Consider the following 25,204-nt stretch of genomic DNA (forward strand, 5'->3'; position numbering starts at 1 on the left):
TTAAACTTTCGAAATATTTGTGCACAGTCGTATGTTTGCGAAACGTACTTTATGAGAAAATAGTTTTGTTTTACGCACGTGAATTGCTTTTTGTAAATGTATATTTATACTTTGTGCACGTAAATTAGGTTTTGTTCATGTGAAACTGTTTACGCATGTGTGTATCTTGTTTTACGCGTGAATAATTAATGAGACTAAAATCGCTCCATATTGAAGAGCTCTGACTCATTTCTGACTCTCAAAAAGAGAAAACATCAGCTAGGGGAAATGTGCTAGACCACCAAGGTAACTTTCTCTCCTCTTGTATTTGTTTAAACTTTCACAGCTTGGCTCAGGTTCTCTTGGGCCATCTTTCACTACTTGTTTTTTGCTTGTTCACACCCAAAGCCAGCGGGCAGCGGAAGTCTCTTCCTCCATCTGACCCCCCCAATCCAAGGTTCACCCCAGGCCTCCGGTCATGTCAGGGTCCTGACCCTCCCCGGCTCAACCGGCACAATGGACGCTCTCACAGTCCAGGGGAGGGTTGGGTAAAGTTGACCTATAGACAGTAGACAGGAACGTCCATCTGCTTTGGACCTCTAGACCTTCAGCCTGGCAGTATTGCTGTGGGTCTACGAGCTGAAAAAAGGATGGGATAGGAAAATAGCTGTGGACAAGGCTGAAGAGATGGATGAGCTTGCAGGGTGGCCAATGCATCTGGAGACCTAATGCCATGGTGCGAGCGGAGGCAATGAGCAGTGCTGGTTATTAAAGAGTAAAGACAGGCTGTTGTTTTATCTTCCCTTGCGATTCCCCCACCGTCTGTTTACACGAGGCAATAAACGTATTTCGCTCAAAACATATTTAAGTCATGATGTCATGATCCTCTGGTAAAGAAAAGTGCTTTTAATGGCCTTCACTGTCAAAATACAGCCCTGTGCCCATATGTGTGAGGTAAGATTCTTCCTCTCTCGCGGTTTCTTTTTCTTTGGTTTCTTCGGGACTCCCATTCACACTCGGATGTCATTCCAATGGCCCCAGAGCAGATGGTTGGAAGTGAAGGTGAGTGCCGCATCAGCCCGGCTCGAAACTCCGGCAGCTTTTATGATCTGTGTTCCCTATCCTCCAGTAAACTTCACACCAGAGCCTATCCAGCGGAGCAGCATCACCAGCCATTCGGCCAATGATAACAGGCCGACGCGCGTGGAGAAGCAATCTAAACACATAAGGAGAAGCTCTCCGGTGCAGAAATGCCTGCAGGCCCCTTTCCTCAACGTCATGTCTTTCCAGGGGCCTTCTTAGGCTTGGACATTAACTCACACTTAAGGAACCCCTCCAGATCTCCACTAATGACTACCAGCACCAATATGCAGTGTTTGCTAAGAAAAGAGTCGCTGTCACTGTTACTGTTGCTCATACCTAAAGTTTGGGAATCCCTAAATATTTACTTTAATGGGCAACTTATACTTTTAGCCTTGGTGTATTGAGAAGTGAAATATTACCTTCCTAGGCTATCAAATGAATTTTGGTTTGCATATGAAAAAAGGAAAGAAGGACAGACCTGAGTCATATCTTAAATATGGAATGTGTAATGAGTCACTGACGATGCCACACGTGAACAGGAGTTAGGTGAATGAATTTAATAAAAGTGAACACAGGAACAAAACTGGGTAATCCAAACTTCCTCGGGTAAAAACTGATAAATCCAAAATACATCCACAAAACGGACAGAGAACAGCAAAACAACCACGGAACAAACAAGGTAATCCAACGGGTATAAATCCTCAACAGAAACAAGTGGTACGGAACTAGGTAACACAAACTTACAACTTACATTAACTAACATTACATTACATTAATACCAGACAATAAACAAAGGGCAAGTGGGAATATATATAGTGTCCGGGTAATGGGGTACAGGTGCAAAAGTCAATGATGAGGGATCGTGGGAAAAGAACGTCCTGGGGCAAAATGGGGAAAAACATACTAGGAGACCGACGGAGTGTTACAGAATGTCATAGATATTTGGGGTGTTTTTTTAGACGTGGGGTTGTAAATAACCACCCATAATCCACCCAAACACACTAAAAGGCAACAAGCAATTCCCTAGAAACCATCCAAAAGACATTAGGATCTAGGCGGCGGGTTTTCTAAAGGTAGCATTTTTGTGGGAAAATAGAGATGTTACAGGGATAGTCCACACAAAAAATGAGAATTCTGTCATGAATTACTCACCTTCAAGTTGTTTCAAACCTGTATAAATTTCTTAGTTCTGTTGAACACAAAGAAAGATGTTTGGATGAATGTTAGCAACTGAGATCTCTAGGGAACCATTGACTACCACAGTAGAAAAAAATATGTAAATTGTTTGTTCTGTTAAACACAAAAGAAGGTATTTTGAAGAATTTAGAAAAAATACAATTTTTTGACCTCCCCAGAAATCTCAGTTGCTAACATTCTTCTAAATATCGGTCTTCGTGTTCAACAGAACAAAAAAATGTATATAGGTTTTATACTTGATGGTGAGTAATTTAAATTTTAAATAACAAGCTTCAAATAACAAATGACTGGTATCACTGATCTTCCTATTCATTTCAATAGACTTTTACTTCGCTGTGGCTATGCTGTTAAATGCAGCTTTTCCAGGCTGACTGTGCCGTAAACAAAACACTATTGGTTATTTTAAAAGGGGGTGGGGCCACTCTCGCGCTCTCTGCATTTTTCAGTTGATATTACATCAGCACATCAAATAATGCTGCACGTTCCAAGGCATTGCAGTGGGGCTTTAAAAACATCTGCTTTTGCGTTATGCAGAAAAAAGTCATACAGGCTTGGAATGACATGAGGGTGAGTGAATGATGAAAATAGATTAATTGTTTCAATAGCTTAACTGATTACATTTGTTAAAATTGATTACTCCACCCAAAAAAGAACATTCCGTCATGAATCCCCCCCCCCAAGTTGTTCCAAAACTGTATACATTTCTGCTGAACACAAAGTAAAGAAAAATGTTAGCAACTGACATTTCTGGGACATCATTAACTAGTAGGAAAATTTAAAACGGTAGTGAAAAGTTAATTACTTTCTTTAAAATATCTAATTTTGTTCTATGGTAGTCAATGATGTCGTTTTTCCAAATATCCTTCTTTGTGTTTATCAGAACAAAGAATAGGGGTTTGGGACAACCTCAGGGTGAATAAATGATGACAGAATTTTATTTTTCGGGTGCAGTATCCCTTTAAACTTCATTCATAATGTAAACCAATTGCGGAAAAACCATCTGACTGTAAATTATACAATATTATGCAATATGCAGACAAGATAATGTGGAAATTTAGAGTTCTCCATATGTGTTATAATATGGTATATTAATGATTAATTGCTCAATTAATTGATGAGAATCAATTATTAATATAGCTGAAAATGTACATGCAAAATGTAGTTGTATCTGTACGAATTCAGTGAGTCTCTCATTTAGACTAGGCTTCTTTCGCTGAGGTATAGGTTCTGCCTATTCGAGAAGACAAAAAGAGAAAAATTGAAGGAAACATGGAAAAAATAACCTTTGGCACATATGCCAATCCTCAAAAGAAAGAATTCACCTAAACGTTAACATCAACCACAAAAGATACACAAAGAAGACAAGGAAAAGGAAGAGCTCACCTCGCTCAGGGCCTGTACCAGCCCCTTATCCAAACACAAACAGAGGCTCACAATAAACACAGTGGAAAAGGGGGAAAAATGAAAGCAACTCATGTAGGGTCATGGGAGGATGAATTAAGATCAGAAACTACATCTATGTATATGTTACAATGGGCTTTTGGAGGCATCTTGACTTGAAGACCAGCAGGAAGTGACAGTGACAATGAGATCTTTTCTCCGTCGTAAGAGACATACAACCATCTGCTCCATTCCCATGCCACAACAAATCACAGCACTACAAGCGCTGAGCTGACCCAGAGCTCGCCCACAGGAAAACACACTTGTGTGCCTGCTTTTCTCCTAATTCAAGGTAATACGAGTGATTTGCCTTGCTAAATCAAAAACAAGTGCTCATGAAATGAATTTTGACTTCGAAACAATAGGAAAGAAGCCAAGCGATCAGCCCCGCTTCGGATTGGAAACAGTTTAGGACGCTTTGATCACGGAAATAAAATCAAAGAGGTGACGATGGACCCTGTTGGTCAAGGAGCAGAGAATTTGACCGTACAAATGACTCGATGCTGAGATGAGGGAAATCAAGCAGACTCTGAGTTTGCTTCCTGCGGCGTGACTTCCAGACAAATAGGATTTATCGGTTAATCTGATCTCTCTCGGATACACGGACACACACACAGCCATCCAACTTGAAGACCACAGTGGTGCTGGCGTGTGCAGGGGGCGGCGTCTAGCATGGCCTTGAATGGCTCTGTTCGCATCACTGCAAAACTGGTTCTGACAGAGCAGCGCTGGAGGAGAGACCAACTCTGCCTCTACTTCGCTCTGTTGCTCTAGAGATGCTATCATTCCTCCCGCAGACTAGATTTCTTGGGTGACTTCAAAGCTTGTTCACTAAGTGTTTAGAAGAATGCGATGGAAACAGGAAAATAATGTTCTGATTTCTGTAAACTTTATAACATCTGCTTTTGCTTAGCGTTGCTACAGCGCAGAGCGGCGCCTCCACTCTGCTCTTTGCTCGGGACATTTTTTCCCACAGTTTAGAAAGCACCTCACACGCTGTGCAAAATCAAAGCAAAAAAAACAGCCGAGCAAGAAGCAGCAACAAACTCCTAGTTTGAAATGAAAAAGCAAAAGGCAAACAAGAAAAGGAAGCTGTCAAAAAAGCGTTTTTGGTGGTAGCAGAGGATTTGATTGGTTAATTAAAAGTGCATGTGATGTACACTAATTGTTAAAAGTTCAGGGTCAATTACTCATTCTTTATTAACATTTTTTCCACATTTTGAAATAATTGCTAACTATAGCAATATTGCAATTATGGAATAACAAAAATATGGTAATTTTAACTATCGGAATGATTTTTAGACTAAAAAACTCTACATAAAAAAAGCAACTTTCATTAATTATTATTTTAGCATTTCCAATGTAAGCACCCTTTGCCTAAAATGTATAAAATGTCCTTGGCAATTTATTAAACAGATATAGATACACAAATAATTGGAAGATATCTGGAAGAATGTCAGTAACCGAAAAGATTTCATCCTCTGTTGACTGTCATAGTATTTATTTTCCCTACTATGGCAGTAAACGGGGGTTGAGATCTGTTTGGTTACTGACATTCATCGAAAAATATCTTCCTTTGAAAGAAAGAAATTTATACAGGTTTATCCTTCCTCGTATATACTATTTCTTAATCTCAGCCCCAGACGTCACGGACCGTTGGCTAAACGTCTGATGCATAAGGCACACTTTTCTGGAAACACTTCAGCACGTTCAAAGTCGTCATTTGATTGGTTGAATTTCACAGGATTTCCGGGAGATGTGCGTCTCGCATTCTTTAACGGTCCGCCGGGAAACAACACGAAGCCGTCTGATCTAAGAAGTAAGCAGTCGTGTTTACAACGGTTGCTATAAGAATTCATTACGATCGACTATACGCTTAATTCTTAAAAGTATGCGAGGTTCACGGCATAAACTTATAATCATTTTGTTGCTGTTAACATTTGATACGTTCGTGAATTTACACCGGTCTGTTACTGCGGGGAGATTTCCACACCTCTAAACATGACGCGACACAAAACGAAACGTGATTAGTTGCTATACCTGTCAATCATATGGCCTCTTGGGCGGGCCTTGGCCAAAGAAAGCAGCGATAAGTTCCAGACCTTCAGTATGAACTAACTATTCCTCAACCAGCCAGTTTGGCCATGATTTTTCAAGAATTATAAATTGTGATGAAAATTATTTTATAAAAAAGCCTTATGGTTGACAGAATAAGGCATAATGACATTCAATAGACTGATATTAAAAAGGGACCACACATATTTAGAGTTCAGAATATTATATGTTCTTATCACTACCTAAATTTGACCGGACGTAACATTACTAAGCAGTGTGTAAGGAACAGGATTAAGCACTCAAAAGTCAAGTGACCACCCACTTTAACTGCATAACCATAGACACTTGGAGGTCTTAGCAAGCCCCACAACCACATAGCAACACCTGAGCAATCACCCAGAAACACTCTCCACCACTAAAAACACCATAGCAACCACCCAGAACACGACTGCAACTGCTCAGCAATGTAACAACCACCAACACATTGCACAGGCAAACACCACTCACGTTTTTATATAATAGTTGAATGAACACATTCTTTATATTAAATATTATATATACACATTACTATATAATCCTTCATAGTAGGGATAAATGAGAATACAAATAGGAATCATAATCTTTTAACATGGTCTTCAGTCAGAAAAAACTGATGAAAACATCTGTGTTCATTTGCATTGTCAGTACTCATACAAAATGAGCATGTGCAGGTACAACTGCACGCTACCACACACATACACTCGCACGACCTCCTTACGCACACCACGAGAGACACGCAAGTACCTCTGGCATGCGAAAAAGTCCCAATGCAATTTGTACGTTGGCCTCCCCATGCTTATAGGGTAGCATGACAAGACTCATATGTATACACACAACATCCGACTCCGAGCCTGAGGGCTTCTTTTACTCTCCCTAACTCAATCATGCTCGAGTTTCACTCTCGCCCATCCGAACACACTTATTTCCTTCTTCTGACCTCTCCCAACCAGGCTGTAACCTACATATAAAAACATATACTTGTTTTAATGTTCACAGAAATGTGTTCCACAAAACATTCAATACACTCATTGACGGATGGATTATATGATAATGTGACTACAGACCATTTCATTGGACCTTGTGCCTGGACTGCAGTTAACTTTTGGTGTGTGTTTGTTTATCGGACTGGCAACCGTCTAATAATATAATTATTTATATTTTATTTAATGTATGTTAATATTCATTTACATTATTAGTTTATTGTATAATAATTGTATTAAATAGACAATTTGTTGAATGGGTCCTGTAGTTTTGTCGCATTTAAAGAAACTGCACGGGACATTGACATCTAGCTATTCTTGGTTACTTTTACTTGATATCAGAAATAATCTACCGGCACTCTATTGTTTGCGAATGTGTACCGGAAGTTAAGGGCAGTCCACGAACGTGTGCATGTGCAGTAACGTTTGTTTATGTTGTTGCTTTGAAACTGTCTATATGATAATGTGAGTCGTTGGTCTGTGTATCTGGTGAGGTAATACATCAACCACTCAAGTTCAATCCTGCCAGAAAAGTTTGGTCATGGGTTATTACAACAACATTAGCTTTTACAGCAATGGACACTGTCATGAAAATCAAAGCACACGAGTGTTCCTACAAAACACAAACTACAACAAACTACAAAACTACAACACTACTATCTACTGCAGTGCCTTATATTTGATCTTATATCCGACCTGCTATATTTTTTTGTTTGTTGGAGACCTCTCAAAGGTCAAGAGATTGTCTTTGTAATCGGATTTATGAAACACTGTTGATCGACACTGTTTGTTTAGCTCCCAGACTCATGAACAGACACAATGTTAACTCACTCCATGTTAGCTAGAGGCTAATTAAGTAAGGGCCATCCAAAAAACTATTTGAGTTCACCTCTGCGGTGACAACTCATCTGCTCTCTGTCATCACCCAACCCATTCCCTCACCCTGTCATATTGCTGTTGCTCGCACATGACATTGCTGTATAGTAAACGTACATGTTTAAGGTTAATCTTTAACACATGTTTCAGCACAAACATTTAGGGGGGTGCGTTATAAACAACGCTCTGTTCCGTCTTTCTCCGGGGCAACTGGGTTTAGAGGGTCAAGCGTGTTGGCTGGTGCCAAGTTCTGTTCGTTTGCTAAATATTGCAGGGCTGATGTGAGGTGGGGTGGGGTCCTCAGTGTGGTCCTCACATGTCTTCGCTTAGACTAAGTTACAGTAAAGCGGAAGTGACCCTCCACACTCTTACAGTGAGAAGCACGCCAATCTGAGTGGAGGTCATTAACGTGCCTGTCAGGGGCACGTGTGGATAGGGTGGGTGATTGGGGTCTTGGCCCGCTGGGCAGCAGTCCACAGGTCTAAGGATTTGAAAGTCATTTCCTCACTTTCCTGCTCCAGGAAAAACGGCAGACCAAGGAAAATAAATGTGGGGGGAAAGGGGAGAAAACAAATTAAGGTGAACGTTGAGAAGGTGCCACTGGCATGTATGGGTGAAATTAAGGAACTGGATAGTTAGAAGAACAGAACATCAGAAGATTGGCTCAGGAAATGATACTTCCATTCTGAGTTTATGTTCATAAATGTTTCGAAATATTTGAAAGTTTGACCTTAAAATTAATGACTTAAAAAAAAAAAGACTTCTTACCCCAATAATGAATTTCTTACCACAAGATCATCAGAAAATTATATTAGGAGGTCTTTAGGACTGCAGAGAGTCTTGGGGATCTTTGTCAGTAAATAACTGTGAGTGAAGGCTTTAATGGTATTAAAGCATAATACCTTTCATCTCTCATCATTTACTCAACCCATAATTTACACAATGCGATCCAAAGAATATTACACTCCTTATAAAAATCCGTAAAAATAGGGCACAATATACTGTATTAATATCAAGTAATTTTCCGTATTCATTTTTACAGTTGTTTTACCTGTATTTTACATTTTGCACTGCATTAAATTATATTTTAGCATTAATGGAAATGTCCGTAAAATAAAGGAAAATTTACTGGTAATTTTCTGCCAGTACTTTATTCGATTTTTTACGGGATTTTTTTTACAGTGTACTATTTCTAAACACAGTTATTTTAAAGAAACTATGCTGCTATATGATGGATGGATGTGCTTTTTGGAGCTTTAAAAAATTGGGGAACATCCAATGGCATTACAAAGACAATGAGAGCAATCTTTTGTAATAAAAAGTAGTCTAAGCTCGTGTCTGGTGCCTAAAAATATTATAAAATGCAAACAATGATAAAGGGATTCTTTCTCATAAAAGGCACAAGATTCCACATTCAGGCACGTAGATTTTAATATTTTATAGGCAATATTTGTATTTATATTAAATATATATTTTTTTGTGCATTTATTAATACCTTTTATTTTATCACAATATAAAGGTTCATAAAAATATTTAATTAAACATTTTAGCACATGCCACATGATATGAAAAAATCGGTCTGTGCTAAGAATCAATTTATTAGTGTAGCAGGCATGCGATACAGTTTGGCAGTGGCATTAGAAAGAGCCGCTTGTTTGTGTGAAGTGCATTTGTTGTTGTGCTTGTTCGTGTGTGAGGTTAACTAATGGCGCACCACTATTTATTTTCGTTTTTATTTTTAATTTTTGCAATTAAAACTTGTTTTCCGGCTGCATCGAGTCCATTGGTCTAGAGCCATATGATCAGCGCTATGTGGGGAAAACATGGAAGGAATCACGAAAGCGGAATTTTACTATTTAAATGTGTCCACTGCTTTCTGCGTGTCTATGAGTGAATGAGTTGCACACTTTAACATCTTACAAACGTGACACTCGTGGATTTGTCCGTATCTTACTATACGAGGATATGAACACATGAGCTTCATCCACAGAGTTTTTCTACTTTATTTTACGAGCATTTCACTGTTTGAGTGAAACTACGGTTCCACACTGAAACTCAAGCGTCTTCGCGACAACCCGCCAAAATAAAAGTCCGCTTAATTTGAACCGGATGTTAAAATAATTAACTTGTAGTAAACTTATAAACTGTAGTAAACAGTATAGTATACTTTAATATTTACTATAGTAAGGTTAAAATATACAATATATATATATATATATATATATACAATAATTTTACTGCAGTTTAATGTAGTAAATACTATAGTATACTACAGTATTTATACTGTATGGTAAAGCATTGAAAATACAGATCTCAGAAAAATTTGGGGAAAACTAAAAATTATATGACCCTAATTTATCCATTTGTATAACGCTAATGTCCTTTTTCAGTTACCTGTCTATTTATGTGATGACCTGCACTTGTGTTTTATTTTATGACGATAACAGACGTTTCATACTTGCTACAAATGTTTGGCCTGTGCTACAAAACTTTAAACCTCCGTAGCACCGGTGCTATGTGCAAAAAAAGTTAACGTACAGCCCTGAGAGATTAAGAGAATAGAGATTTTATCCTATGAAAATAGCTTACAAAAAGGCTAGAATGCCCAATCAAATGCCAAATTTCAACACTTTTTGGTTTAGGTTACTGAAATTAGTGCTGATATTTTATACATATTTGGAAATAGATTTCCTTTACATCTAGGCATTTAGCAAACGATTTTATCCAAAGCAACTTACAACAAGGAAACAATGAAGCAATACATCAATGATAGATCTAATGTCACTGTATTGAAGGCAACAAGCATTTGCAAAATCTACCACACTCACTGCTGCTGCTGAAAATGTTTGCCCATGTCTACTTTTTAAAAGAAATCAACAAAGCTCATTCCCGCCAACTGCTCATTCATTCATTGAGTAAGAATTCATTTTTTAGTCCGTTAGCCACATTGTTTTGTCAATAGAGATCTAGAAAGACAAAGAAGAGCGATGAAGTCATTGTGACATCTCCCATCACCATCACGTCTACCAAGCCCAGTCTGTCCCCAACCCTCAGACTCTCACTTCCTGTCCCTGCCTCCCGGTACAATGATGAATGGCTGCAAGCTCCATTCAATTACGCCCCGAGTGCGAAGAGATGTGAACAATGGGAGCTGGCCTATGCAGTGTGGCGCAGGACCGCTGCATTCTTAGCAACAATTTAGCTTAATTAGCATCAACTCCTGCCCCATCCATCATACTCCTTAAGAAACATAAACAAACTGTCAGCTCTAGCGTAACAAACAGATCGCCCAGCTACTTAACACAAATTATTCTTACATGAAACGCCGCTTCTCAGGCAACCTTCCCCCCTCCACGCCATCTGGGGGAATGAAGGGCTATTAAAATTGAAGACATATGTTCAAGTCAAGTTCAACTCCCCAGACTGTTGCGGCTGATGCGGTGACAGTATGCCAAGGCTTATGGGGGGAGTGGGGTGTGTTGTTGATGGTGCCGTCTGTTGCGCGAGGTGAGATTTTAGATGAAGATATAATGAGGTTGAGAACAGGTGTGTTTGGTGTCAATCTACAGATCAAATATTGGAGAACAATCTCATTTCGTAAGGGAGGCTTGAGCTGCAACTGCAATCTGCAGAATTCTCTAGTTGATGTTTTCGAAGCAAAAACATGTTAAGAGTGCTGGGATATAATAAAGCATTGCTATTTTCCCCCGTAACATTTGGCAGTCATCATTACACAGACATGGACGCCTACCAAACTATAAAAGTCAGGCATGAAATAAGGGGATCAGTATTTCTTTTACTTTTTTAACATTTCGTAATTTATAGGACAGTTCTTGTTTATATTTTGGAAAGGAGAAAGGCAACAAGTTTTTTTTGTAGGAAGTAAGTACTAAAACAACTGCAACAACAGCGCTAATGCCATTTTTCACTTCATTTGCAATGAGAGATAATCTTCAAAACAACCGCCGCTTAAAGGGGCTCAGAAACTGTTTTACCAAGATTAGCCAAATGTTTTTATCTCAAAGTAAAACACTATCTGACATAAGCAATACTGTATATTCAAATATATTTCTCTGGTTTCTTTAAACTTGTTCTTAGTTTTCACTCAACTTGAGGAAAACTGTTTGAGGAAGTGGAAGTAAACAAAGCAAAACATTTTTTTTGTCCTAAGTCATATATAGGTAAAAAAATTTGCCTTGAACACAATTCCAAATGAAACGAGCAGCTAAAACCTGAAGAGTGCAGAACCTGTAAAGTTGAACAGGCTGCTTGGGAAATGTCAAGCCCAACCCAGCTTTCACACTCTGCCGAGCTCTCCAAATTTGTCACTTTTCCATTTTCTTTTTGATGTTATGCAGCGTGTGAAATGCTTTGCTAATTAACTAGGAAGCTTGGCAGGAGTGCCTTGTTGTTTTTAGTGGAGCTATGGCAAACCTCACTCGTCTCGACTAAAAGAGACTGTGCTAACTCAAGAGTGACAAATACACCATCGCTCCTCCCCCAAACCTACGAAAACTAAACAAAAATGCCATGGAAGCAAACAAAATGACAGAGGGCTGTTCATTTTTCATTCGCCCTTAAAGTGCCTTTATTCCACATTAAACATACCACTCTAAGTCGGAAAAAATGTCTTTCTCTTATGGAATCAAGGGATTCCTTGCCAAGGTGACAGAAGAGGGTAATTCTAAACAAGTTAATTCTCCGACAAGGCCAGCATGATGTCATTTGCTGTTTGCTCATTAGTGATTCCTGAGTCAGGGCCCAAACTAATTTTTAATCATTTGTAAGAGCAAATATGAGCCTCTTTCTTTTGAACATTTTAAAGTGCTCTTAGATTAGTGTAACGTGAAGTACAGAAGAAGGGAAAATAATACGGTTCTCTAGCATGACTAATAAATGGACTGTGTCTGCCATGTAGGCAGCTCAGTGCCTCAGCATGACGTTTGATTCACCAACACGCAAAATGTTAATTTCGCTCTCGTTTTTCCCACACCACTCAATTTCTTTTCATGCTCAAAGACCCTCATGATGATGGATATCACTTATGAACTGCTCAGCTTCTGAGACTTTCTGTACGGCTCAGACTTACTCAGACTGTTAGCTAGCCCACTTGGGTTGAGATACAACAAATTTCCATATTGTCACATGCTTACAAACTGATGAGACCATGACAACTCTTGACCTTCATCAACGTGCCAGTCAGAGTTCATAACACATAACTGCCATGTGACGAGGGAGGCGGGACGAGAGAGAACGAAGCGAGGCCGGTGGCGCGAGTGATAATGAGTGTCAGCTGTGCGTTACACCGGTCTCGCTTCGTTCTCTCACGGCTCTCGTCCCGCCTCCCTGGTCACACACCACTTTAAGTTTTACATCTCAGAGCAAGAGCAATTCTGTCTGTCCTTTATTTTGTAATTTTATGTCAATGCATGAAATAAGTAACTTTCACCAACCACAAACTAAAAATATTTTTTTACTTCCATTTACTGTGCATGACAGCCATTGTACCACAGCTAAGGAGTGTTGTTTTAAAAATCGATCCTTTGCAGAGGACTCACAAAAGAGGCAGCCGGAGGGAAGTTTCTTTTTAAACTCTGTACTTTTTAAATAGAATATAAAAAAATAATACAATAAAAACTTTTATAAGGTATATATAGTTCGATTCCAATAAAAATGTTAGCCGGATTGTTACTTGATGCATTAACCAAAATTTGATGATGCAATATTGGACCCACCCACCTGTGGCTCCGTGGAGGGTGGCAGAGTTTAATAGGTTAATATAGAGAACAATTGATCAATTGGTAGGATACATCGGCCCATATACAACCGCTTTAATTAGATTTTAAAAACTGAACTATTATTTAATACTACTATTTACTAGGGCTGTGCAAAAATATCTACTATCAATATTAGTGACCTCTACTATCAATATTTTTTTTAAATCATGTCGTATACATACGGCGAAAATTAAGTGGAAGCGAGCATGGCGAAAAATATAAGAACGCTTGGAGCTGATGTGGGGGTGTGCTTTGGTTTTCAAAATAAGTCATGGAGTAATGAGTTATATAAAATAATGCTGTTTGTAGGCTTCGGAAGTCATGACACAAGTCACTTGGCTACTGCAGTGCATTAGACAAAAAGTTTATTAAGAAAAGTAACAATGACATTTATTGTGCTTTCACGGATGTGACACCAGCACATTTACAGCAGGGTTTTATTCTGCCCATGTTCAGTGTTTTAACTATAATGCACCACAACAGCCAAGTGACTTGCGTGAGCCACCTTATTCCCCTGTGCTACCCACTTGAGGGGCGCAATCCACAGTTTGAGAACCCAAACCTCTGATCTAAAGGTCCATGCATCGCACATCATGGCCACTCTGTAGAGGTAAGGGATGTTTTTACACTTATCCTTACAGAAAACCCCCGGTGGTGCACAGCATGTTGTATTTCTAGCTCTACTTTTTACATTTTCTATTTAAAGTATTGCAATATATCGCAAATGTGTATCGTATCGAAATACATAGCAATATATTGTATCGTGACCCATCTATCGTGATATGTATCGTATCGGGAGGCACTTGCCAATACACAGCCCTACTATTTACCAAAATATGTGATTTTATAAATGTCTAGTTGTTTGGTAATGCTAAATATGCTGCATTTAAACATACCTGTAAAACTGAGGACATAGAATGCACGTTAATTGTATACATTGTCAGGGACATAAAGAAAAGAGGGACTCTGAAATTAAGATGCTCATCTGGCAGAGTTCTCAGAGAAAGAAAACAAACCCAGGTCCACTTCCTCAAAAACAGATTCCCGCAAGCTGGCCCAAAACTGTAGCCTAGCATCAGGATGTTTGGCTTACAAAATGACTTTGCCGCTCCCGCAGCCATTCAAGCTAATTGCCCCCTGGGCATTATTGTAGCCCTCTCTGCAGCCATTTTGCAAAAAAATGAAAGCCACAATGTTACTGTGAATATATATTTTTTCATAATTATTACATAGTAGTGTTATGATACCACAACCATGACTGTGCTCTGCAGCACTGCATACGATTCTTTCAGGATACAGAAAAGTCCAGATCATTCTTGTAATTAAATCCTAGAGTGGCTGGGTTGGGAAAAAATTACTAAACAAAACATTTCCCTAAGCAATCAAAACACAAACAGACCCACAAAAACGGCAGCGACCTGCACATAATCACAGTGAGACATTTCCTCTACGGCAGGCATTGCCACTCACTCACTGCCATTTATAAACATGGAGGGGGGCACAAACAGGGAAAACGCCAGCAACGTCAGTCCGTATCGGCCTGGATATGAGCTGATAAATTGGTGGCTGCAGAAAAAGTGCCCCTTGGGCTCCATCTATTCAGTCGACTGAGGCGGAAAGCGCCGTTTCCAAAAGCACCCCAGAGCTTGGCTATGCATGACAGAGCTTGACACCAGAGCCATACTGGATTCCTCTCTACATGGGCGGCAATGGGCTCCTGGGAAGGAACAAGTGCTTACAGAGGAGATATATCTCCCATCTCATCTGCAGCGCTTCTGCCCACATACTTACACACACCTGCTGAGCCACCATCAGATTATGAACAATGCACACCACAAACGCAGTGAGAGCGTTCTCACAGTATGTTGCTTTTGTCATCGGGTAGAACGGTGCCTCGAAGATAAGAGCTAAATGACCCATCTAATTATACAAAATTATTTAAACATTTAAGCCAACGAATCAGATAAACATCAAACCATGTGGTACGTTTACAAAAATAATAACTTATTGTACTGTATTGTTCATCACACTGACTTCACTGGACATGTTGCAAGTACAGTATGACAACCACAGTGTCAAAAATACAGCTGTAATTTTGTATGTTGAAACATAAATATTAATATTTTATTATTAATATAAAAAAATAATAAACTGGATGGAATAAGCATCATTCAGGACACAACTGTTTTCTACGATAAATGCATAAAAGCAGATATGATTGTAGTGCACAGTCCTCTCCAAGACGACCAGTGTGTTCTTCCAGAGCGCTTTTCTGCAGAAAGCATCTGTCATGTCTCATCGGTAGACTGATAGCTTAACCTTTCCACCATACTGCACTTCATAACGAGCAGAGAACCCCCAGGATCCCTCAGAATGTGTGGTCTTCTCTCCGCACCACTGACTTCTGCATGTATGTCTCATTCTGTGCAGCTAGACACCACTCAAGGATAAAGATCTCTTTCCCTTCGCCAATGATCTTACATACTACCCTACCAAACATTCGGAGCCACTTGGACGATGCCACGGACACGTTCTCAAGACTTCAGCGCCTGGAATAGAACACTCTGGTCAGCCGTGTCAGACTGCGGTCCGGATGAGCAGTACCACCTGCCGTGGTGTTGCCCAAGCATTAGACAGTGATGTGCAAATAACAGATTGGAGTGTTTTTGGAACGTTAGCTAAGCCACTGGCTAGTAGCCATTCCACTTGTGGGAAATTAAATCAGCGCTATTCGATCACGTCATATGAAATCCGAAGGGATTCGGAGAGTTGATATACTGAGACTTATTTTGGATGAGGCTGAAGCCATCACAGGAATCAAAGCAGGAGTGCGAGGACACAAGGAACAGGAAGTCTTCTTTTTTGAGTCAATGGAAAATTGACGATACCAGAAAGTCCACTGTACTGAAAGGGAAAAAATACCTATGTGGATTTCTCCTAAGTGCTTTTTTCCATAACTGTACACAATGTAAATAGTTCCTAGATCCTGAATGACTATCATCCATTCCTTACAATACTCCTACATAATTATAGATGAATAAAACATCTCTATTTCTAGAAAAAGCTTTTAGTTCTGATGTGTAAGCAGTGCATTACATCCATATTTAAAGTCATCCCCTGGTGAAATTTAAAAAGTTTGAAAAGGAGGACTGCCAGGAAGAGTAACTTTAAAATAGCTCTCTACTGCCACCTATCACAAAGTGTAGCAGCTACAAGAAAGCCAGCTGACTGAAACCTACTCCATGACACAAAAAAGGAGGGAGTAAAATCAGAAGAGTGATTTGATTACAGTAATATTATGACAGCCTAAGATTTTCAGGCTGACCAAAAATTTCAGTGGACATGTTATTCGAGTGGGATGCAGCCTTTTTCCAAGGCTGCAAAAAAAATGTTCCCATCAAACTCAGGATATAATCACGGATCAGATCAATCTAAAACAACTCTTGCGGCACAATTTTCATTTCACTTTTTTATGATTCAGTTATAAAAAGCTCTTGCTAAAACCCTCTATTGGATTAACCTCCTGTCAATCGTTGAAGATAAATTCAAAAACCAATCTGCGTGAAAACAGTGCCATAATGCCGTCCCACTTTCCTGTCGGCGTCCACCCTGTGCCACTTCGTAACATGAGCGAACAGGAATTTAAGACATAAAACCGGGGCACTTTTCCATGACCCAACATTTTTTTTATCTTTATTCCATTGTATAATTGCCCTTATTTCAAACATAATAATGGAAACCACTTCATTTCTTCCCCCATCCCTTCTCATTCCCTCCTGATTGTGACATCTGTGTCTGTCTTGATTTTATTGAATGAAGCACTCCTTTTGAAAGGATAATAAATGTGTAAACAAATTCAAAACAAGCCTTTCTCCTAAGCTTTGGTTCTCATTATCAAATTGTGCGGCTGCCTATGCCAAGGTCCCCCTCCTCCTGTCATCCTTTTACCACTCAAGATCAGCCGTAATCAAAAGTGTCTATAAATTTGAGCTTCCCTAATTAAGGCCTCCTCGCCAAGCGCGCAAGTGGGCGACTGGGCACGGATCTCTTCCTAAGAGACTCAAATTGGCTCCCAAGCACAACAAATCACATTATGATTTCAGCTCTTGCCCGAGCGCGGCTCATCTTGAGTCGGTTAACCCAGTGGAAGGGGCCGCCTCTCTGTTATGGACCTGGGCACTGACGTGGTAGGTAAAAAAGAGAGAGCGCTCAAAATCGAATCAACAAACTAGTAGTCAAGCTCTAAACAGGATAAAATGCACACGTGCGCAATTTTATAATGAATTTTGTAATGAATAAAATGCTCACATAAACTCATTTATGTTCTGTATATATATATATATATATATATATATATGTAATACTGTATATGCTTTCATGCAGCTGTTTTTTTTACAAATAATTCATTTCTTTTAAAAAGATAAATCACTAGGTTTGTAATTTTCTATAACCCAGCCTCTCAAATTAGATTCAGTTAAGATTTATAGATTACATTTTGACTTTAATTCATCTGTGATGTTTCCAGTTGACCGAAAGCTCTCGGAGCTGTTTGGTTCTCTTTCATATGAGAAAGGAAAGTGCTAAAAACAGAATCTCTGGGCAGAGATTCACTCAAGGTTTACAGACAATATAAAGCAGAAACGGGACAACGGCTTGTCTCTCGAGCATAGAAAAACACAAGTCATCCGCCACGTTTAAGCATGGTAGATTAAGAACCAAATAAAAAATTTTGTGAATTTAAGCAGTAAAATCACTGCTCCTAAGGAGGTTATTTATAGATAAAGCTTTATGGGAATACTTTCATACTAGACTTGATCATTGCAATGCTGTGATCACTCTATCAAAAGCTCTTCTCTAGCCAAAGGATATCTCAGCATTCTGAGCTAATTACAAGGTCGGACGACAGCCAACCGGACAGCGGTCCAAGAAAAAGTGAACGCTAACACGTGAATACATGCATACACACCCATGTATGCATACAGAGTGTATCATCTACTGTGCAGTTTCATTTTCCTACAGGGTCATTCAAACTATGGCCCTTGACTACTTAGACTAAGTGCTCAATTAAGCATAGCTTGTTAGCCGGTTTCCTTTCCAGCTGTTATTGCTGCCATGTGCTGTATCACGGTACTGAATGTAATACAGTGCATTACAGTATGACAGTAAATCTCTTAATATTTTTTTGTTTTTGGATCTCTGCAGGGCTGTACGTTAACTTTTTTTGCTCATAGCACTGGTGCTACAGAGGTTTAAAGTTTTGTAGCACTGGCCAAAAAGTTGATGCACAAGTGTGAAAACGTCTGTTTTCATCATTAAAAAAATATTGCAGTTCATCACATGAATAGGCAGGTAACTGACAAATGACACTAATGTCACACACAGATGGATAAATTAGGGCTATATCATTTTTAGTTTACCTAAATTTGTTTGAATTTTTCTAGGTTCTGTGTTTTCCACTTTTACTATACAATAGTGGTACATTTGTCCACATATATTACTGTAGTATACTCTAAGTAAAATTCCTAGATACTATAGTGTTTTTGAACCTTAGTTCAGTCTTGACTACCGTTTATCAATTTACTACAAGGGTATTACAATTTTCTCTAGCAAATACTACAGTACACTTCAGTATTTTTTTCATCCGAGTGTTCAGGTTAACAGTACTTTTATTTTGACGGGTTTGAGTTTCAGTGTGAATTTGACTATAGCTTTGAAACTCTCGTGAAATAAACTTTCAGAGCAACTCTGGAGGTGGTGTTCATGTGTTCATATCCTCATACAGTGCAGACGCAGACAAATCCACGAGTGTCACGCATGTACCGCGTTAAATAAACTGTGTAGTTCATTCACTCAGACACGCAGAACAGCCAGATGACATATTTAAAAAAACAGGATTCTGCGTCCGCATCTAGTTATATGGACTCAATGCAGCCACAACTTTGCAACTCGCAAAATAGACTAAAACTAAGTAAAATAGTGGTGCGCCATTGATTAATGTCACACACAAACAAGCACAATGAGAAACGCACTTCACACAAACACGCCGCTCTGTCTAATGCCCCTGACAAACTGTATCTCATGCTTGCTACACTGCCTAATTTATTCTTAGCGCATACCGATTTTTTCGTAACACGTGCGATACATATATATGTGGCACTGTACAGCCCTGCTCTGACATTTTAGTGACTCCTTTCCATGACCAAAATGAGTTTTCATACTATGCCAGACCACCTAATTTTCTCTGTATATGAGAGACAGTGTAAGTATTTTTAAGAGGATAGTTCACCCAAAATGAAAATTCTGTCATAATTTCTTGTCACTTCATAGTCTATATCTATAGGACTTTCTTTCTTCCGCAGAACACAGAAGATATTTTGAAGAAACTTGGTAACCGAACAGCAATGGTACCCATTCACTTCTATTGTAGGGACACAAAGCCAAAGCAAGTAAATGGGTACAGTTGATGTTTCACAACATTCTTCAAAATATCTTCTTTTGTGTTCTGCGGATGAAAGAAAGTCATACAGGTTTAAGATGGGGAGTAAATTATGACGTAATTTTCATTTTTCAACCTTTCTTTAGTAATGTGACAAACCTGTTAGGGCAAAACTTCATATTCATCAAAAAATAACTGGGTTATAATGAGTAAGCTTTCTACTGTAGAAGGAAACCACAACAAAATGTGACTTGTGTAATCGTCTATGGAGGACCACTCCTAAAATATTGCAGACACCCAACTTTGAAGGGAGGCTTTTTGACCATGATGTGGAGGTTAAAGGTCAAGTTTCCCCTTATCTTATCCCAATGAAAAAGCTACTGATTTAAATCATAAAATCTGTATTACGTTAACTTTTAATCAATACTGTATTAACTATTGGCAACATTTTAGAAAGAATGCATCAACCTACAGCATTAGCCTAAAACAACAGAAACTTTCAACTGTGAACGATAACACCAAGAATAAGTATTACTTAAATAAGGGATTTAATATTGACTTCAGAAAGTACAGATTACATTTTTTATCAGAAATGGATGTGGTTAATAACATCACTGATTAGATCATCACCAATGATTTTCTGAGTATATTGCTTCCCAGCTCGTCTTTCCTGTCCGCTCCAATGACCATATTTTAATAATTTCCGCCGGAAAATGAGCACGAGCACTGGCCCGGGGACAGCCTCCCATGTTGAACAATCATAATCACGCTACTCTTACCATAACACTGCAATTATCCCTATTGCTTACAGCAACACGACATGCGTGATGAATGAAATGTGTGTTTTCGTGTGTGCACGAGCGTCACATTCTACAGTAGAGACGCCTCCACGCATGCGTCCCTGTCCCGGCTCCTATGCTCAGTTCAGCGTGCGACCTCCATAAATCATGTCATTAAGATAACGTCAGCGGTCCCTGGCTGGCTCGTACATACTTGAGAAGACCAAACTCCATTTGCTCATAAAAAGTCCTCTCTCTCTGACAAATAGCCGATTTAACAGTGACAATCCGCAGCAGACAGTAGTTCAACAGTAGTTCTTACCAAGTGTGTGGATGAATGGATCAGAGGGCTGATATATTATCCCAAACCACATCAAATTTCTCACGACTCTTTTAAAAGATGACTGTCCGCAGACTGCACACATTTGATCAGATGCACATGCTCTATTAAAGAGTTATTCTGTGGTTGGTCTCAGGTTCGAGCACGTACCTGTGGGAGGTATATGATCTGTTTGGAGAGTCTAAGCTCCTTGCTGCATATGTTACGATTATACTTCATGCCTGGTTGCAGTCAACTGATTTCTTGTGACATTATGATCCTGCACATTTCCTCCAGTGGTAATTAGTCGTAGCAGTCAATAAATCTCCTCTGTTTGTTTTTCTAATGTTTATTATGGTTTAATTGCATTTTTTGCTCCATTTCAAGAATGGTTTGCTAGCGTATACTACAAACGTAGTCGTGTTTTCTTACGTGTTACTGAATGATTACATGATTTTCCAAAAAGTGTTTCGCCGAAACACTTACTGTACCAAGTGACAGAAGGACAGAATCTTAAACGTGCAGCAAAAAGTTGCGTGTCTGTCGATGAATGTATACATGTATAAGAAGGCGATTTAGAGGCACCATCTAAACCAACATTACTTCAAACATGAGGTCATCTAAACATCTGTCCACAACATGTCCTCAATCAAAGCCCTGATCAAGCATGTACAATTGTTTCTTGAAATAAATATTAGGACTAATTTGGCTCTGATTGTAGCGGCCAATTGTGGGCCGGAGAGGAAACAGTCATTTTGTGGCAAGTCAATATTCCTCCCAGGGACCCCCTCTCAATTGCCATTATTTATTTATTCTTCTTTTACTCGTTTCTTGTTCCTTCCTATAGATGCTGTGTGAGTGTATTTGATCAACGCTGCCTAAACTTTATTTCACAGATTCGAAGCGATTAGATGGAGAGCGGGTGAGTGTGTTTTAAGTGAGGGTCTGCTGTGGAGGGGTGGGCTGAGTTCAATTATACTTAGGCTGTCTGTCTTTTCTCGTCACACTCCATTTGCAGTCGGCGGATACGTTTACACAGAAACTAATCATAACTAAAACATTTTTGTGTAAATCTTACCAAATTACTCGGTATAACAGGGACAGGGAGCGGAAATCAATACCAGAAACACTTTAGGTAACATCTGACCATTTTTCCGGACCTTCTGGCTAAAACTGAGATAAATTATGAAAAGAAAATAAGTCCCCATTAAGATTTTTTTTCATTGGGCAAAGTTTACAATATCCTGCTGAGTTTTTCAACCAATTTTTAGAATTGCCCTGTGAGTAGACTAATAGTTATTTTTCATTTCCTGATTTAAAGGCATGCCAGTAAATCTTAATAAAAAGCTGTCACTTTTTTTAAAAACAATACATTTCTGAAAAAAACGTAAAGAAAAGAGCTTTGTGTAAACTTAATTAAATGACAAATGTTAAGTTTGTCAAACACTCTTCTTGTTTCTCTTCACTTTTCTCTGGTGTTTTTACACAAAGTTTGTGAAAATGACTAAGCTGTTGTAATTTACTGCATTACAACGTTTGTATTTTGGATGATGACAACATTTGGAGAACACCATGAAACAGCCTACAAGGCCAAGAAACAAAGAACAGGAGATGTTTTAAAGGGTACTTCTGTAGAAGTTTGGTTCTTGACCATAAAGTCAAGTACAATGCTTCCCTCTAGTGGTAGTCAATAAAACATCAACATCCCATTTAAACAAAATCTAAGAGATCAACAAAAGGAACAATTTCAGGCTTAAAAAGGCCTGGTATCTCATCTACTGTTTATTTTAATTACATTATGTCTGAGTGGAAAGGTTGTGAAAAGAAATAAATTAGAGATAAATAAAACACACAAGCACAGTAGTGACATTAACTCCTTTGTCCTTCAAAAAAAGTAATTTCAGAAAACCTGGAAAATCAAAACAAGCCAAGGCTGGTAAAAGCCAAAGGTAGACCCAAGCCAATCCCTGTGACCATGTCACATAATTTAACTCTGCTCTCCCCTCGGTCTCCTTAACAGTCTGCTGGAGCGGATGTGACAATGTCAGGGGGGTTAAAAGAAAGAAAGAAGTACAGTCCCTGGTGATCACTAAATGTGTTGCAAAGTTCCCAGAGAGGTGTTAAAATTTAACACCAACTGAAAAGTACCCTTAACTTTTCTCATGACCGATCAAAATAGCCTTAAAGGGATACTTCACCCAAAAATGAAAATTCTGTCATCTTTTACTCACCTTCGAGTTGTTCCAAATCTGTATCCATTTATTTGTTCTGATGAACACAGAGAAATATATTTGGAAGAATTCTTATAACCAAACATATCTTGCCCCCCACTGACTCCCGTGGTAGGAAAAATTACTTTATCATTTTTTTTGTTCTGTTGAACACAAAAGAAGACAGTTCTGGGGCACTTTTGACTACCATTGTATTTTTTCCTATTATGGTAGTCAATGGGGGTCAAAATCTGTCTGGTTATAAGCATTCTTCCAAAATGTCTTTCTCTGTGTTTATCAGAACAAAGAAATGTATACAGATTTGGATCAGCTCGAAGGTGAGTAAATGATGACAGAATTTTCATTTTTGGGTGAAGTATCCCTTTAATGTAAAGATTTTGCATAACCAGTAAAAAAGTTTCACAAATATTGACACCAGACACTAATTATTGTGAATCTGGTACACAATTCTTTTCAGGATACTCCAGGAGCAGGATTGGGAGACGCAGAGCTAAACTGTGCAGCTGAACGCATGATGACACCTCAAAATGTAATGAAAAATGAAAGAAATTATATCGTTCTCCATTATACATATTACTGTACTGTCTTCCAGATATAAACTGAATTTCCCTCACAAACTAAATCCTGAATAAACCAACAAACTAAGTTTTCATGCATACACTAAATTGAATAACATATCTTTAAGCAAAGAAGCGCCTTGAACTAAAACGGAACTATTTGAAACGGAACTATTTTACGTGCACGTGTGTATCCTACTTTCAACTCCGACAGACATCCGGTTGAAATATTCTTCAATCTATCACCTTTAAAGTGACTTACAACAACATTTCTTTATTTTATTCAGGCCTAAACTAGAAAACATATGGGATACATTGAGCAGCAAATGCAGCTTTGGTAGTTTGTCAACAACACGCGGTGTATGTGCAACAGCAGCGCGAGAGGCTACAGATTTTGTAAACAAAGTTTGTGGGTGTCTGGGTGATGAAATAATGTTTGTTGCTCTTACCTGCTGATCCACCTGCAATGATTTGATGAGACGCTTCTCTCAGTAAACTCTGCTTTTTTGATGCCATTATGTCGGGTCCTGTTTTGAGGAAAATAACTGTTAACACCGTTTGCAAAACTCGCTTTTGTCGTCTTCAGTAAAATATTCACTTAGATTTGGTTCGTTCATTTTTGACTACAGTCTTGAAGAAATACAGGACCTAGTTCAATGTTAATGTCTCTTATTGTATAGTGGACATAGTTATGTGAATTAAATGTGTGTTTTTAAACCTTACTTTAGTTTGGGATTTGTTTATTGTTGATCCTCGCTTTATGAAGAGCAGCGCACGTGAACGCTGCAGAGCTCGTCGTCGTTCTGACAGCACGCGGCGCGAAATATGGAGCGGGGTCAATGTGTGTGCTTGCTCAAGCAAAGTGGTTTAATTTTAACTCTGAAATGCGATCGAGTTGTAACTTGATGCCCACCAAGGCTTAATAAAGTAGAAGATAATACAAAAACACTATTATTTACAGCGGTCCATAAAATATTTTTATGGACTATATTTTTATTGGATTAGATAACAAAATATTCGCAAGGTGTCTTGAAACAAATGATGCTATACTAAAGTTTCCACGCATTTTTGCAATTACGTTTAAACAGCTGGAATGACTGTGAGTGGACGTTCCTCTCTTTTAGTGTACCCTGAAGTGTAAACAAACACATGTGCAGTTCACCACATTACAGGGAAGCAAACTATCTTATTGGATACATATAATTATCTTAGCTACATACATATCATAAGAATTGTTTGTTTTTGTTATAAGTCATTATAAATGTTCTAAAGCTGCAATAAAAAAAAAACGTTTTTTCAACGCATAGGCTCCAAGAAAGTATCTAAATATTGTTTTCTTTTTGAACTGTATATCAGCTGATTTCCAAATAAAACCCTGACAAACTTTGTAAAATTCTGTACTACTATATTCTGTAGTTATGATGTCGTTTTTAGCTATGACATTGGTTTAGGAGAA

The 25,204-nt window shown here is 38.7% G+C and overlaps 1 protein-coding gene across 1 annotated transcript in view; it reads right to left on the reverse strand.

Moving 5' to 3' along the window:
* The window catches only part of slc25a21 (solute carrier family 25 member 21), a 93,473-nt gene extending 68,872 nt beyond the window's left edge, over positions 1-24,601 (reverse strand). The window contains exons 1-2 of the mRNA XM_057343367.1: positions 24,472-24,601; positions 24,198-24,275 (exon numbers count right to left, since the gene is read on the reverse strand). Coding sequence (XP_057199350.1) covers positions 24,198-24,264 — 67 coding nt within the window. The 5' untranslated portion in view covers positions 24,265-24,275; positions 24,472-24,601. The remainder of the gene's footprint in view (positions 1-24,197; positions 24,276-24,471) is intronic.
* Between the last annotated feature and the right edge of the window lie 603 nt (positions 24,602-25,204).

This window comes from Triplophysa rosa, linkage group LG10, assembly GCF_024868665.1.
Source record: "Triplophysa rosa linkage group LG10, Trosa_1v2, whole genome shotgun sequence".
NCBI lineage: Eukaryota > Metazoa > Chordata > Actinopteri > Cypriniformes > Nemacheilidae > Triplophysa > Triplophysa rosa.